At 42.6% G+C, this 14,782-nt stretch overlaps 1 protein-coding gene across 1 annotated transcript in view; it reads left to right on the forward strand.

Moving 5' to 3' along the window:
* The first annotated feature begins 1,486 nt into the window (after positions 1 to 1,486).
* LOC146797211 (uncharacterized) overlaps positions 1,487 to 14,782 on the forward strand; it is a 173,494-nt gene continuing 160,198 nt past the window's right edge. The window contains exon 1 of the mRNA XM_085624169.1: positions 1,487 to 1,726. Coding sequence (XP_085480295.1) covers positions 1,682 to 1,726 — 45 coding nt within the window. The 5' untranslated portion in view covers positions 1,487 to 1,681. The remainder of the gene's footprint in view (positions 1,727 to 14,782) is intronic.

The raw sequence follows: 14,782 nt of genomic DNA on the forward strand, positions 1-14,782 counted from the left end.
TTTACACCATTTAAAAAAAGGGTCGCTTTATGAACCAAGCACTACCTTTTTGCCAAATTTGGTGTAATTCCGTTCAGTAGTTTCAGCTATAACCGTGTCTAAATTTTCCTACAGGAAATTGATGTTATGACCTCTATGTTTTTTAATATCTCAGGAACTACTGAACGGATTTACACCATTCAAAAAAAAGGTCTCTTTCTGAACCAAGGGCTACCTTTTTGCCAAATTTGGTGTAATTCCGTTCTGCAGTTCAGGCTGCAGTCATGTCTAAATTTTGCTATGGGAAATAACAGAGAAAACGCGTTTTGAGACCCCCTTTTTTCTCGCCCCCGCTTGGCGAATCACCCCGAAACTTTCAGGATAGGAGCTGACCGGAGCAGGACCAATGTTTTGAAAATGTCTCGAATATTCGTCAACCGGCGCCAAAGTTATTGGGGAAAGAAAAAAACGCTTTTTGAATAGAAACAATTTCCTAACTATAACTACCTACTGGCAATCGCCAGTAAATAATATATGTCCTGGGTGTAGTGTCGTGCATACTCTGTTTACTGTAACGCCGTAGTGTTTCTTTTATCTTCATTATGGATCCTTTGTTTGTTCGTCATTCCATCTCTAGTTGCTAGGATAAAGATCAGAACCTCGGGGCTTTCTCCTGAGCAGCTGGCAATGGCTGTGGGTCCGTTCACTGGATACTTGTTTTCCTTCAGATAAACTCCTTTTCTGGGCAACAGCACTGTTTCCTGGCTCTAGTGTTTCTACCCCAATACTACATCTGGTACCAGGAGTGGCTTACTTCTTCTTGCCTCCACGCTTTGTTCCCCGGCGCTGCCGTCGCACTGCTGCCTTCGGACCTACCAGCTCGACATTCTTTCCGCATTTTCCTTCCTTAATTTACCAGGTGCGTGACTCTTCTTTTTTTTTTCAAAGCTTTGACTATCCGCCAGACTTGCGCTTCTCCAGTGTTTTTACCCCAATGCTACCCTGGGGTTCCTGCTCGGTCCAGGTGTCCAGTGTATTTTCGATGCACGGGTCTTGGTTTCCAGTCACCTTGTCCTGGACCCGTGGTGGCGAGTGTGACCTCTGTTGTGTTAACACCCTTCTGGGTAGTATTTCCTGATCTGCGCGCGTGCGCCGCAGCTGAGACGCGGGAATGGTATTTTCTGCTCCTGAGCATGCATGGGTACTAGAGCTCTATCATCTGTTCTGCGCATGTCTGCTGAAGCAGTATTTCCGATCTCACGCATGTCTGCTGAAGGCTTGATTCTGCGCATGTCTGCTCCTGGATCGCCCTTACTCATTCTGCGCATGTGTTCTAGACACTAGTCACTACAGAACACGTGTGCTATAGCCGTGTTTTTCTCACTGTGCGCATGTCTGCTAGAGCAAAGATGCTCAGAATGCGCATGTTTGGTAATACAGTGTTTCTCTCTGTGCGCATGGCTGCTATAGCGAAGACGCTCAGTGTACGCATGTCTGCTAGAGCCGTGTTTCTTGCTAACCCACAAGGGATGTCCGCCGCCGCGCAGGCGCAGTCTGGACCTGGGCACACGGTTCTTTGTTTATCTGCAAGAAGGTGCTCTCGCCCCGGGTCCCTCAGTATCACCCCCTCGCCCCCTCACCGGGCCCCGCTTTGAACCTGAGCTTTGCATTTCACCTTCAGGATACCTCTGGAAAGGAATCTATGCAGAATCACCGGAAAGAAATGTCCCGGCAGGATCCCCAGGCGGTGAGTTCAGCCCTGCCTGTGAGGGCAGCTTTGCTGGCTCTCATTTTACTGGGGTGACCGATGATCATTGGGGGCCCCAATCCTGGTTGAATTTCGTGCTTTGCTTGGTCAGAATCTTACGTGGTCTGTTAACAAATTCCACGTACACTTGTGGGTTTTGTGTGAGAGGAAGAACGAATTGTAAATAGAACCTCCTGAACCCACAGATTTCATCCCTCGTCACGTAGTCTTATTATGAACCAAGTGTGGGCTTTTAGGGTGTCAGACCAGGTGTCAAATATATTAAAGGATTCATAAATATTGCATTTGTCCCCTTCGCCTTCCAGGGCACCTGCTTCTCAGTACCTCTGCTCCTGGCCCAGTGGGAAGAGCACTTTCTGCCTTTTTCTCGTCTTCTTTATTCTTTTTTGAAACTGTGTTTGGAGATTTTGGGCTGATGGAGAGCGATTGTCACCTGTGCTGTACTTTTAGAAATGGTGTTATGGCATTCACAGGGTAATCATGGCCCTGTCTGTCAGGAGTGAAGATGTCATGGCCCTGTCTGCCATGTGGGGGGCGGGGGGAGATGTCATGGCTCTGACTGTCAAGGGCTGAAGAGGTCATGGCTCTGTCTGTCAAGGGCTGAAGAGGTCCCTGTCTGTCAGGGGGGTGAAGATGTCATGGCCCTGTCTGTCAGGGGGTGAAGAGATCATAGCCCTGTCTGTCAGGGGGTGAAGAGGTCATGGCCTTGTCAGGGGGTAAAGATGTCATGGTGTAAAGACGGGTCTCAGGCGATGGTGTGAAGATATGGTTTATTCACAAATTAGCATATAATAAACCCACCAGTGCGGATGACAGAGACCCTCCAGCACCGGTCAGCACAGAACACGAAGTGATCCACAACATTCTTCTAAGTAACTAGGTAACACAGAATGCACCCACATAAGAGTGCTGACATCAGGGAATTCCAACCATCATAATAATAATAATAAAAGGACACCATACAACATGTCCCCCCCCCCCTTTTTAAAAAAAATAAACATATACAAATAAAACTTACAAAAGAAAACACAAAAGAAAACAAATCATTTAAAATAAAATCTTCAAATTTCTTGGGTAATTTCACCATCCTTTTCACAGGAACCCCAGAAGAGACATTCCCAGAAATAATCTCCTCAGAAGAAGAGACATTGTGAGAATCGGTAATAGAAACAGACGAATCAGAAAAAGACTTAGAATTATCATCAGAAGAGGAACTAGCCATATGTGTATCTTCAATAGAATGTCTAAAATTGGAACCATAAACACTTTTCTCATTGGAAGATCCTACATCCAAAAATGAATCATTTGCATCAATCACATTAAACAACTTTTCCTGTCCAGGTTTAAGAAGAATTATGGCACTCTTATTCCACCATCCTCTTTTGTGTAAAAGAACAGCAGTTTCAGAGACTTTAATAACTTGCACAGGAGCAGAAAATCTAGAGAGACCTTTGCGTGGCAAACCTGGATTAATGATGCATACCCAATTGCCAACACAAATACTTTTGTGTTTGGTTCTATGTATATCATCATGATATACCTTATTTTTCAAGGCAGCTCCATCTAAATTGTCTTTCACCTTATCTAATGTTTTCTCAAAATCCTTATGAACCATCAACTCACAAGATGGTGACACCAATGTACAACACCCTCTTCCTCTCATCAAATAGAAAGGAGAAAATCCTGTCACTGAATGCGGCATGGTATGATATGCCCAAAGCTTCTCATCAAGAAAATCGAAAACATTCCTCTCACTCTCCAAGGCACACTGAATACCATCCTTAACAAATCTATTAGCCCTCTCCACTTGACCATTAGCTCTCGGACAGTATAAAGGAGCTCTCTCAGCTCTAATGCCACACTTTTTAAAGAAAGAAACCATTCTGGACGAAGTGAACTGAACACCATTTGTCAGACATAAGTACTCTGGGAAAACCTTCAACAATAAAAACCCTCTCTAAAAATTTGATCACTTCGTCAATGTTAGGATTTTCAACAAAAGTGTGGTAAATCCATTTAGAAAAATTGTCAATTAAAACAATAAGAAATCTATGTTGTTTACCTAAAATATCATAAGGACCTGAAAAGTCAATGGATACCTTCTGCCAAGGTCCCTTGGGAATATCTTTTAAACCAATAGGCTCACAAGAATCTTTACAATGTTTATCTGAACGCACACATATAGCGCAAGCATCAACAAATCTCTCAACCGAAGTATCCATACCAGGCCACCAGTAATGTTGTCTAAGAGCTCTCTTAGTTCCAGATACCCCATTATGACCCAGATGAGCTAACTCTATAAGCCTGGACCTGAGACCCATGGGAGGAACCAACACACTATGTCTGACCAGAAATCCATTCTCAATACTGAGTTCACTAGAAATGTGTGCAAAACTGTGTAGATCTGCCTCAAGATTCCTGAGAGGAGGCCATCCTTGAACAAGAAACTTTTTGACCTTGTTAATCACGATGTCTTCACCATAAAATTTAACCCAGTCAGCTTCAGAAATTTTTCCCTCACAACTATTTAACACATCCACCAAAGCAACTACACATTCATGATTATCAACACAGGAACCTTCATTGACTTCTTTAGCTGGCAATCTAGACAAACAATCTGCAGTGATGTTCTTCCCTCCAGAAATATGCTCAATTTTAAAATTAAATTCCTGTAACCTAGCAATAAGTCTAATGAGTCTGGAAGAAGCATTGCCCGAACGTACACCATCCATCATAAACACCAAAGGTTTATGATCCGTGATTAACTTGAAAGACTGTCCCCATTAAAAATTCTTGAACCTTTCTACAGCCCACACACATGCAAGCACCTCTCTTTCAATTGTACTGTAAGTACCTCAAAACCTTTTAAAGCTCTTGAAATGAACGAAATAGTCCTTTCTTTCCCATTTACAAACTGGGTGAAAACAGCCCCTAAACCAATGGAACTGGCATCAACAGTTACCACAGATTCCCCATTAGGATCAAATGTTTTCAAAGTAGGAGCTCTAGAAATGAGCTCTTTAACTCTTACAAATGCTTTGTCATGTTCTTCAGACCAAACAAAGGACGTCCCTTTTCTAAGCAAATGTCTCAAAGGCTCAACAACCAAAGCATAGCCTTGTACAAATCTAGCATAATACTCTCCAAGTCCCAAAAAGGACCTCAGAGAATCTTTGTCATATAGCTTAATAGCATTGTTAAGAGCACTAATCAAATCAAGTTTAGGAGAGATGCCCTCTCCTGAGATCTTGTGTCCTAAATAATCAATTTCCTTCACAAAAAATTTGCATTTTTCTTTGCTAACCGTCATCCCTCTTTCTGCCAGTTTGGTAAGTACTTTGCTTAAAATGGAATCATGTTCTTCATGTGACTTAGCAAAGATAAGAATGTCATCCTGAAATGCTTGTACCCCTACAACATCTTAAAATAATACATCCACCAGCTTTTGAAAAACACTAGCGGCGGAAGCTAACCCGAATGGCATACGTAAACATTTATAGACTCCAAAAGGAGTTACAAAAGCAGTCAAGTCTTTAGATTCCTTGTCTAACATTACTTGATGATATGCAGACTTGAGATCAATAATGGAAAAAAATTTAGCATCATTGACAGCCATGAGCAATTCTTGAATCCTAGGAAGCGGATGACTGTCAATTATGTTCTTATTGAGTGATCTCAAGTCAATGCATAGCCTCAAATCTCCATTTTTTTTTTAATGCAATCGCAATAGCCGAAATCCATTCTGAACTATCAGTGGATTCTATTATGCCCTCAGAACAAAGATTATCTAAATGCTCTTTGAGCTTTTGACGAACACCTAAAGGTACCATGCGTACTTAGTGCTGTACAGGTATAGCATCTTTCTTTAATTTAATGTGATGCATAAAACCTTTCTCGTGACCAACTTTATCAGCAAAAACAGCATTGAATTTTGATAGAATAAAGTCAGTATTACAATCTTGTGTTGCAATCTGATTAACAGAAATGTCACGTAATCTAATGGGAGTATCCGTACCTGGACATAACATTATTCCTAGTTTGCCTAGATCGTACCACCCAACAATATTCTTACCATTGACTGCAACATAAATTTTCATGAAAATACAACGTCCCTGAAAATTCAGTTTTTCCTCAAAATAACCCAACATTTCAATATCAAAATTACCAAATGCTTTAGGGTTGACATCCGTGACACAAAGTCGTATACCTGTCCACTTTTCTTCAAAAGTAGCATCAGATAGCACAGTAATCGGAGAGCCAGAATCAGCCATTACTTCCAAAACGACATCTCCAATTTGAACTTCTCCTAAAGGTGCTTTGAATCCAACATTAATCATATTAACATCAAAGAAAGGATCATACAAGGTAATAATCTTATTCTCTATCTCATTAGTCACATCATTCACAGAATTCACTGTTAAACTGTTGTTATTAGCAGTGGAACCCCTCTTTACATTCTTGCAAACAGTCTGAAAATGACCAACCTTATTACATTTAGTACATCTTCTTTTAATGGCAGGACATTCCAAACTATTAGCAAGATGAAACTTGGATCCACATCTATAACAAGACGGTTTACTAGACTTTGACGCCATGTTAGGCTTAAATACTTTTTTACTGACTTGAACAGCACACAGAGGAGTAACTGGACTCTCTTCAGAAGATAAAACTTTAGATGATCGTATAGATCTTTCAATGCCTTTGGCTATAGCAATAATTTAATTTAGCGTAGGATTACGACAGGCCAATAACCTCTCTTGTATTTTTTTAGATTCACAATTAAATACAAGCTGGTCCCTTATGCAAATATCAACACCTGCTCCAAAATCACAATTTGCAGCAAGAACCCTTAATGCCGCAACATATTGTTCACCGTTTCGTCAGCAAATTGTTTTCTCTTATTAAAAGCATGACGTTCAATTAAAATACTGGGTTCTTCAATAAACTGTTTTTCCAATCTAGCGACAGCTTCTTTGAAAATGTCCCAAGAATCACCTGCTCCAGCTGGTGCTGCAATAGGTGATACATTTTCAAAAATCTCAATGGCAGCTGAACCTAAATAAGTAAAAAGCAGCGCATGTTTTCTTTCAGCCGGAAATTTCTTTCCATCAATAGCGACTATATAATTTTCAAAAGTTTTGTACCATTTTTTCCAAGTTAAAATGGGATTTCCTGGTGTACTTAAAAAGATTGATGCTTGATTGCATATTTGAGAAGATGCCATAGTAGTAGGAAGGTGAAACCAGGTAAAAAAATGCAATGAAAAAAAAAAAATTTTAATAGTAGAAAGAAACTTCAAAACTGACGATTAAAATAAGGTGTGTACTCAGTGAGACAACAATCCCAATAACTAATGAATTAAATCCAAAAATTCACCTCAGTGTAGACGATGCAGTGAAGTATACATATCATGTGTAACAAAGAAAATACATGATACCAGTACTTTCCAATAAGTCTTAAAATTAGAAGTTTCTGTTGAGAAGTATACTAAAATTGCTTAAACAGTACCATGACAATCCGTTTCACAGCATGACAATCCGTTTCGTAGCATCGAATTTCGTCACACCGCAACGAAGATACCAGTACTTGAGTACTCAATGATGAATCTGACCAACTTAAAATGGCCGCCACGAACGTCACACCACGAACGTGCTTTCATTAGGCGTGGGTCTTGTCTCCTAAACGTGAGCAGCCGACGCAAGTAACCAAGTGATAACGAACATCACCGGAACAATGGAGGCTCGAGCAGAAGTACTCCCGTCTTCAACCGTCACTCACATCAATCCAAGGTAAACTTTACCTTTTAAAATGTTTCATGACGATGAAGAGCTTTACTTCCAAAAGCTTCGGCTGCCTCCGAACGCTTCAACATCACCAATGCCTTCAGTGTAATCTACTTTCTCTTTTGTTTTCAATTTTGAAAAAAAAAAATCGTAGTGCAGAGGAATTCTCGGGTCCTTCCCTCACGGTGGGTGATCCCAGTCGTCGCCAATGTAAAGACGGGTCTCAGGCGATGGTGTGAAGATATGGTTTATTCACAAATTAGCATATAATAAACCCACCAGTGCGGATGACCGAGACCCTCCAGCACCGGTCAGCACAGAACACAAAGTGATCCACAACATTCTTCTAAGTTACTAGGTAACACAGAATGCACCCACATAAGAGTGCTGACATCAGGGAATTCCAACCATCATAATAATAATAATAAAAGGACACCATACAACACATGGCCCTGGCTGTCAGGGGGGAAGATGTCATGGTCCTGTCTGTCAGGGGTGAAGATGGTGCTTGCGGCACTCTATGAGGACTCTCTAGTAAGCACTTACTGGGCGCCACACAAGGTTCGACAGATGGAACTGTAGACAATGTGATAAGCAGTTTGACATGAACGACCGTTTATGTAGTTTGTAATTGCATCTGTTTCATCAGGTGTGAGATCATGTGCATTACCTTTTTTCGATCAAACGTGATGGTGTTATCAATCTTAACCAAAACTTTGCTGTAACTAGTTTTTTCAGTGAATATAAATTCACAGAAAAAAAAAAATGTTGAAGTGCAATTATAGTTAGCTTTGCTTGTAAGAACATAACGTGTTTCAAGAAAGTTCAATGAAAAAAACACTGTTAAATTATAGTTAAAATATTACAAAACAAAATCTACAAACCACAGAAATTCCTGACCGAGACTTGGATTCAGGCCAGCTCGGGTCCGGACATTGCCGCAGCCGTCCCTCCTAACTATGTTGTGCTGCATCAGGACAGACCCTTAGGTAAAGGTGGTGGAATTGCAATCATTTATAAATCTATCTATCAATGTAAACTGGAACCTCTACATCTCCCAGGTAGTGAGGCTGCACTGTTCAAATTGACGATTAATCCTCGAATGATGCTCTCCGGTCTGCTAATTTATCGGCCGCCCGGAAATGCCGCACCTTGGATTCCCTCACTTATTGATTGCTTATCAGCAACACTACTAAAATCTAATAATTTCACCATTCTTGGTGATTTAAACATTCACTTCGATGATGTCAACAACCCCCTCAATAAAGTCCTTCTTTCTGACCTTGAGGTTTTTAACCTCAAACTCTGTAACTCTGGAGCCACTCATAATGCTGGCCATCTTTTGGATCCAATCATCTCTACTCTCTCATTTGACTGTACCCACTCTGCCCGCCCGCTTGTCTGGTCTGATCACTATGCGGTTCACTTTGTACTACCACCTGCTTTATACTCTGCCAGGGTCTATGCGGATGAAATTAAATCATCGTATCGCTGGGACAAGCTCAATATAGCCGATTTTAACCTGCGTCTAACTGAGTCTATTCCATCCTCCATCAATACTGACCAGAATCTGAATGTTTCCATCTCTGATTGGCTGACAGATGCAGTATCGACTCTTGTCCCTCAATCCAGGAGCAAACATAGATCCTTGCGCCCACCAGCACCCTGGTATTCAGAGGAGCTGAAAATCCAACGCTCCAAATGCAAAGCCCTGGAGAGGAAATGGAGGGCGTCCTATTCAGCTTCCTCTAAAGTGATCTACAAAGAAGAATTAAAACTCTATCATTCAAACTGCAAACGTGCTAAGGCCTCCTACACTGTTTCCACAATCACTTCAGTGCAAAACTGTCCCCGAACTCTTTTTGCCACAGTTAAAAAACTCACAGGAGCTGATACTGTCCCCGCACTGCCGGCTTTAGATGCCACACAATGTAATGCCATTGCAGACTTTTTTGTATCTAAGGTTGAGGGCATCCATCAATCTCTTGCTTCCCTTCCCTCTCCAACTGATTCCTCTCTACACGGTCCGTATTGTAATACCTCCACCTCCCCCACTGAGTTTATTTTCAACTGGACACCATTTGACGACTCTTCTTTCCTATCCTGCTTAAAAAGCATCAGGTCTGGATCTCCGCGGGACCCAGTCCCCATGAAGATACTCAAACAACTTGACCTTGAACCACGAAGATTCCTAATGAGGCTATTAAACGTCTCGCTCACCGAATCTCGAGTGGAACAGGACTGGAAACATGCCATGGTCGTCCCCCTGCTTAAAAAATCTGGTGCTGACATCACAAATCTTGCCAACTTCAGGCCTATATCCCTGCTGCCAGCCTGTTCTAAAATCCTAGAACGCCATGTTAACACCCAGCTTAATGAGTTTGTTGAAAACATGGGATATCTCCATCCGTCCCAATCAGGCTTTCGCGCTAATTACTCCACCGAATCCGCACTCCTAGGGGTAACTGAGCGACTCCGACACGGTATCGATGGCGGTGAGACCTTTGCGCTGATTCTTCTTGACTTAAGCGCTGCTTTCGATACCGTGTCCCACTCCATCCTATTGGAGTCTCTCGGTTCCCTCGGTGTTGCTGGATCTGCGCTCGCCTGGGTGTCCTCATTTCTTAATGAGCGCACCTTTCAGGTTTTCTCAAACAAAGCTGAATCTGCGATTCATTCCTCTGCCTACGGCGTCCCCCAAGGGTCTATATTGAGCCCTCTGTTGTTCAATATTTACATCAGACCACTTGCTTCCATCGTAGAGGACGCCGGTCTGTCTATATACTCATACGCAGACGACACGCAGATTGTGTTCTCTTTGTCTAGCAGCAGGGCTCAGGACACCTCTGCCCTCAAAATCGGCCTCTCTCGCGTTGCAGCTTGGATGCAAATGCATCTGTTAAAGCTCAACGGAGACAAGACCGAGGTGATCATACTAGGCAAACAAAAAGATCTCTGGGGTCCACGACATTGGCCCAGTGACATGGGTCCTCTGCCTACCCCCGTGCCTGTTGCTCGCAACCTCGGTGTCCTAATCGACGACAAACTCTCGATGAGGCAGCAGGCAACTAAGGTCGCTGCGATCTGCTTTAACACCCTTCGCTGGTTGCAAAAGATCATATGGATGCTGCCTGAGTCCACTCGTAGAACTGTCGTACAGGCCCTTGTGATGTCCCATATCGACTATGGCAATGTGCTTTATCTAGGAGCAGATAAAGCTACAATCAATAAACTCCAGGTTGTACAGAACTCAGCCGCCCGCCTGCTGCGTAATGTCCCAAGGAGAATGTCCGCAATGCAGGCTCTACGTGACCTCCATTGGTTAAAAATCTCGGATCGAGTGGCCTTCAAAACTTTGTGCATCCTCTTCAAAATTCGCCAAGGCTCCGCTCCGGCCTACTTGCACAATCTTGCGCAGCCATATCAGCCTGGCCGCCTTTTGAGGTCATCCAATAGTGGCAATCTTGTGATTCCCAGAATCCGACTGGCAAAAATGGGAGGCCGTTCATTCGCATATCTGGGCCCAAGATGTGGAATGCTCTCCCAATGGCGCTTAAAACAGAAACCAGTCTTCTGGCTTTCCGCAAAAAACTGAAGACCCACCTGTTCTAGTTCCAGATTCCTCCGGTCTAGTGTCTCCCTCTTGCAATTACTTGTTTTCCGATTTCTCCTCCAGTCTATCCCTGGCGCCGGGAAACCCACTGCGGGTAGCTGCGCGCAATATAAGTTCAATAAAATAAAATAAATAAATAAGAACATAACGTGTTTCAAGAAAGTTCAATGAAAAAAACACTGTTAAATTATAGTTAAAATATTACAAAACAAAATCTACAAACCACAGAAATTTGCCAGTTATTGGTTTGGTAAAGAACACACCATAGCTCACAAGGTAAACATCATTAATTACATCTCTGCAGACATCTAAAATAACATAATTGGTTACATAACTGGTGACATTGTCCAATTAAAAAAACCTCTGCCATCAACCATGCACAGCGGGTGTTAGTTGCCGGGGTAGGCCCCGTGCCCAACCCTATGTGAGTGACCATCGTTGCGCACAGTGTCAGGTAGTTCAGAGACGAGGGATTTAACCCTGGACTTGTTGTTAAACAACTTCACCAAAATACAATTCTTTTCTGACTTTCCTGTTGAAAGCAACTGGCAGATGTCAGTACATACAGCATGTTACAACAGTGAAGCTTAAAAGACTATAAGAGTAGGGGCGGCTCCTCCGCTATGGTGGAGGAGCGTCGCCCAACTGCTTTTGAGAAGTGAGAAACATAAAATGACAATAACTTAGCGTTAGATTGGCACTTATCTCCCTAACGGGTTGTCATTGCAGCACGGTGCACAGAGCAGTATCTCCCCTAACTCTATTAGAGGTATGTCCACTCCGCTCTCTCAACCTCTCAATAATGCAACGCCTGCAAACTCATCACCAACTCACCGTTCCCAACCCCATCCATACAGGTCAGCCAAAGCCTGTCGCTTATCTCCCCAAAAGGCCTTTCAGCCACCCTTCTGAGTAAAACAGTTCCTGTGCTCACCTCTACGTACAGTCAATCAACCAAAGGAAATTTCGAAATCCCCCCGCACCAGGAGCACCGAGTGCAATAGCGAACCAAGCCCTGATCTTGGGGACTCATCGCGTCTAACACAGTCTACACTAACAGACTTTGAATCTCTGAAGCAACAAACACTCAGCACATCTCAGAGCATCCATAAGGTTGTTCTCAAAATGAAGAGCATCTTACACCTCACCGATTACACTCTCTCTCTAGAATCAAACGCATTCAAAAATCAGTACTCGACAATCAAAAACAAGCCAAACTATCAACCATTGTCGCTAGCAAACAGAGAATATCGCCCTCACATACAACTTAACTTTTATCAGAGGATGAAATTCTTGCTCTTCTATTATCCTATGAGTCAACACACACCTCTTCCATTCCCCCCGACAAGAAAGACGAAAACAAAGTCCATATAATCACAAGTAACGCAAATAGAACCTCCTCATTCCGAAACAGAGGGGTAAACAGCAACAACTTAAAACAAGTAACCCTACCCACCTCAACTCCCAACACAACCCCGGGGAACTCTGTCACCACTCTCTGGTCTTCTACTTAATTGCCGATCAGCAGTGAAGCATGCCTCTGACATCGCCAAACTCATCTTAAATCAAGCTGTGGATGTGGCAATCTTAACTGAATCATGGCTCAACGAAGCATCATCACCCTGCATGGATTTGTTGGTTCCCCCAAACTACAACATAATTAGGCTAGACAGACCTATTATTAAAAAGGAGGTGGTATCACTTGCATCTACCACTCCGACCTCACCATTACCCAACTTCACTCTAATCCTCTTGAATCCTGCAAATATGTCGCACTTTCTATAAGCAAAGACTCTTACCAAATTGTGTAAACTGCATAGCCTCTACCACCTTCCGGGCAAGAATTATCTTCATCGACCACCTCATGGAAATCATCACAGCAAATGTCTCCCCCCCCCCCCCCCCCCCCCACTCCAATGATATATTCCCAGGGGACTTTAATCTTCCTTGGAACAACCTTGATGACATTCAGGTCAACATCTTTAAAGATTTCCTAGCTAACCAAACACTTACCCAAGCCTATACCATGCCAACTCACACAAAAGGCTCTACACTTGATGGGATTATCTCAAAGGAAAAGGCATTCAGGCTTATCTTGATTTTTCCTTGCGACTGGTCAGATCATCACGCTATTACATTCCGAATACAAGATGCACTTAAGAAAAGACTACCTCAAACATTGAAACCAAAACTATGGCTTAGGGACACAAAAAGCCTAGACCTCGAGAAACTGGCAGCACGTTGCATAAAGGATCTCCCTCCTTCTCCCAAGCTCACAAATGTCAGCAAACTTACTGGCCATTACAATGCAACAATGTCTGATATAATCGACTCTCTAGCCCCTTTAAAACTGAAAAGAGTCCAGGTTAAAGACAAAAATCCCTGGTTTAATGGGTCCCTAAACAAGGAAAGGAGAAATCTGTGACGAACGGAACAGAACTGGAGACAACCCCCCTCCTCCCCCCAGCTAAAACTTCTTAGAAAGACCAGAAATGCGTACAACAAAAGCATCCTCAAATCATAACAAGCATTTGCAATGCAATAGGTCTCACATTACTGAAAGTTTGAGTTATTCGCTTTGCATTATTATTTGCTAACGAGATCTTGAAAGTTGGGGCAACGTGTTAGACAGGTTGGGCAATCAGGGTACTGACCTGGGAGACGATTCAAACTTCAACGCATCAGGGGGAGACAATGCAGCTCCATCTATACTGTCGGGTAATGCGAGTGAGCTGAACAAACAGGCAACCCCCCTCCGCCTACACTCCCATGCTCCCTCTACCACAAGTGGGTTCACGCATACGCATAAATCCTCTTATAACACTGGAGCACGTCTGTCTGCATGATGTTAATCTGCTCCTCGTTTCTTGAATCCACTTGGCAACCCGCCTTTCTGTGCCGTTCATATTAGGAATACGATGATACATAACGTACTGCTGCACTCCATTGTTATGTATTAAAAATTAATAAAAAGATTTTCAACAAGAACAACAAAAACTTTTCTTATGTGATCTTCACTAGTTATAAATCCTTTCTTATAGGAAACTTTGTATCAACTGTTTATATGTAAAGCGCTTTTTGCAGGTTGGTAAAGATCTTTTGTTACAGTGCTCAAATACCGATTGATACAATGATCCTGATAAAAAGTAAGCTGTAGGAATTTAAAAAGCAGAAGCCTGACAAGAACTGGAACCTGAAGCCTTTCTGTCAACTGTGCCAAACGACACGAGGAAGGTCATTTAGCAGGTCAGCTGTGGCTTCAGTTAACCACGGAACAGCATGAGAGTAAACCCATGGGTGAGGTTGTTGCTTTATTGGTGATATTAACCAGTAAATTGGAGAAATAGCTGACATTTTGAACACATTCTAGTTTGAGGGATGCTCTTATTAGTGACAGTAGTATTAGGACTCCAGTTGAGAACAAGTAGTAACACCAACCAGACCACACTGCTGTTAAGTCCCATCCATTTAACATGCGATCAGTGCAGTATGGAGGAAGACTGCAGACCATATCACATTTCCTTACCAATCAACAGATACGAAAACGTTCATATGAATTTTCGGATGAAGTGGAAGATGCGTAAATGCATGGAACGTCTTATTTATTGCTGCTGCACTGTCCTTCTACCTACTCAAGCC

The sequence above is a fragment of the Triturus cristatus genome, chromosome 9 (genome assembly GCF_964204655.1).
Source record: "Triturus cristatus chromosome 9, aTriCri1.1, whole genome shotgun sequence".
Classification (NCBI taxonomy): Eukaryota; Metazoa; Chordata; class Amphibia; order Caudata; family Salamandridae; genus Triturus; species Triturus cristatus.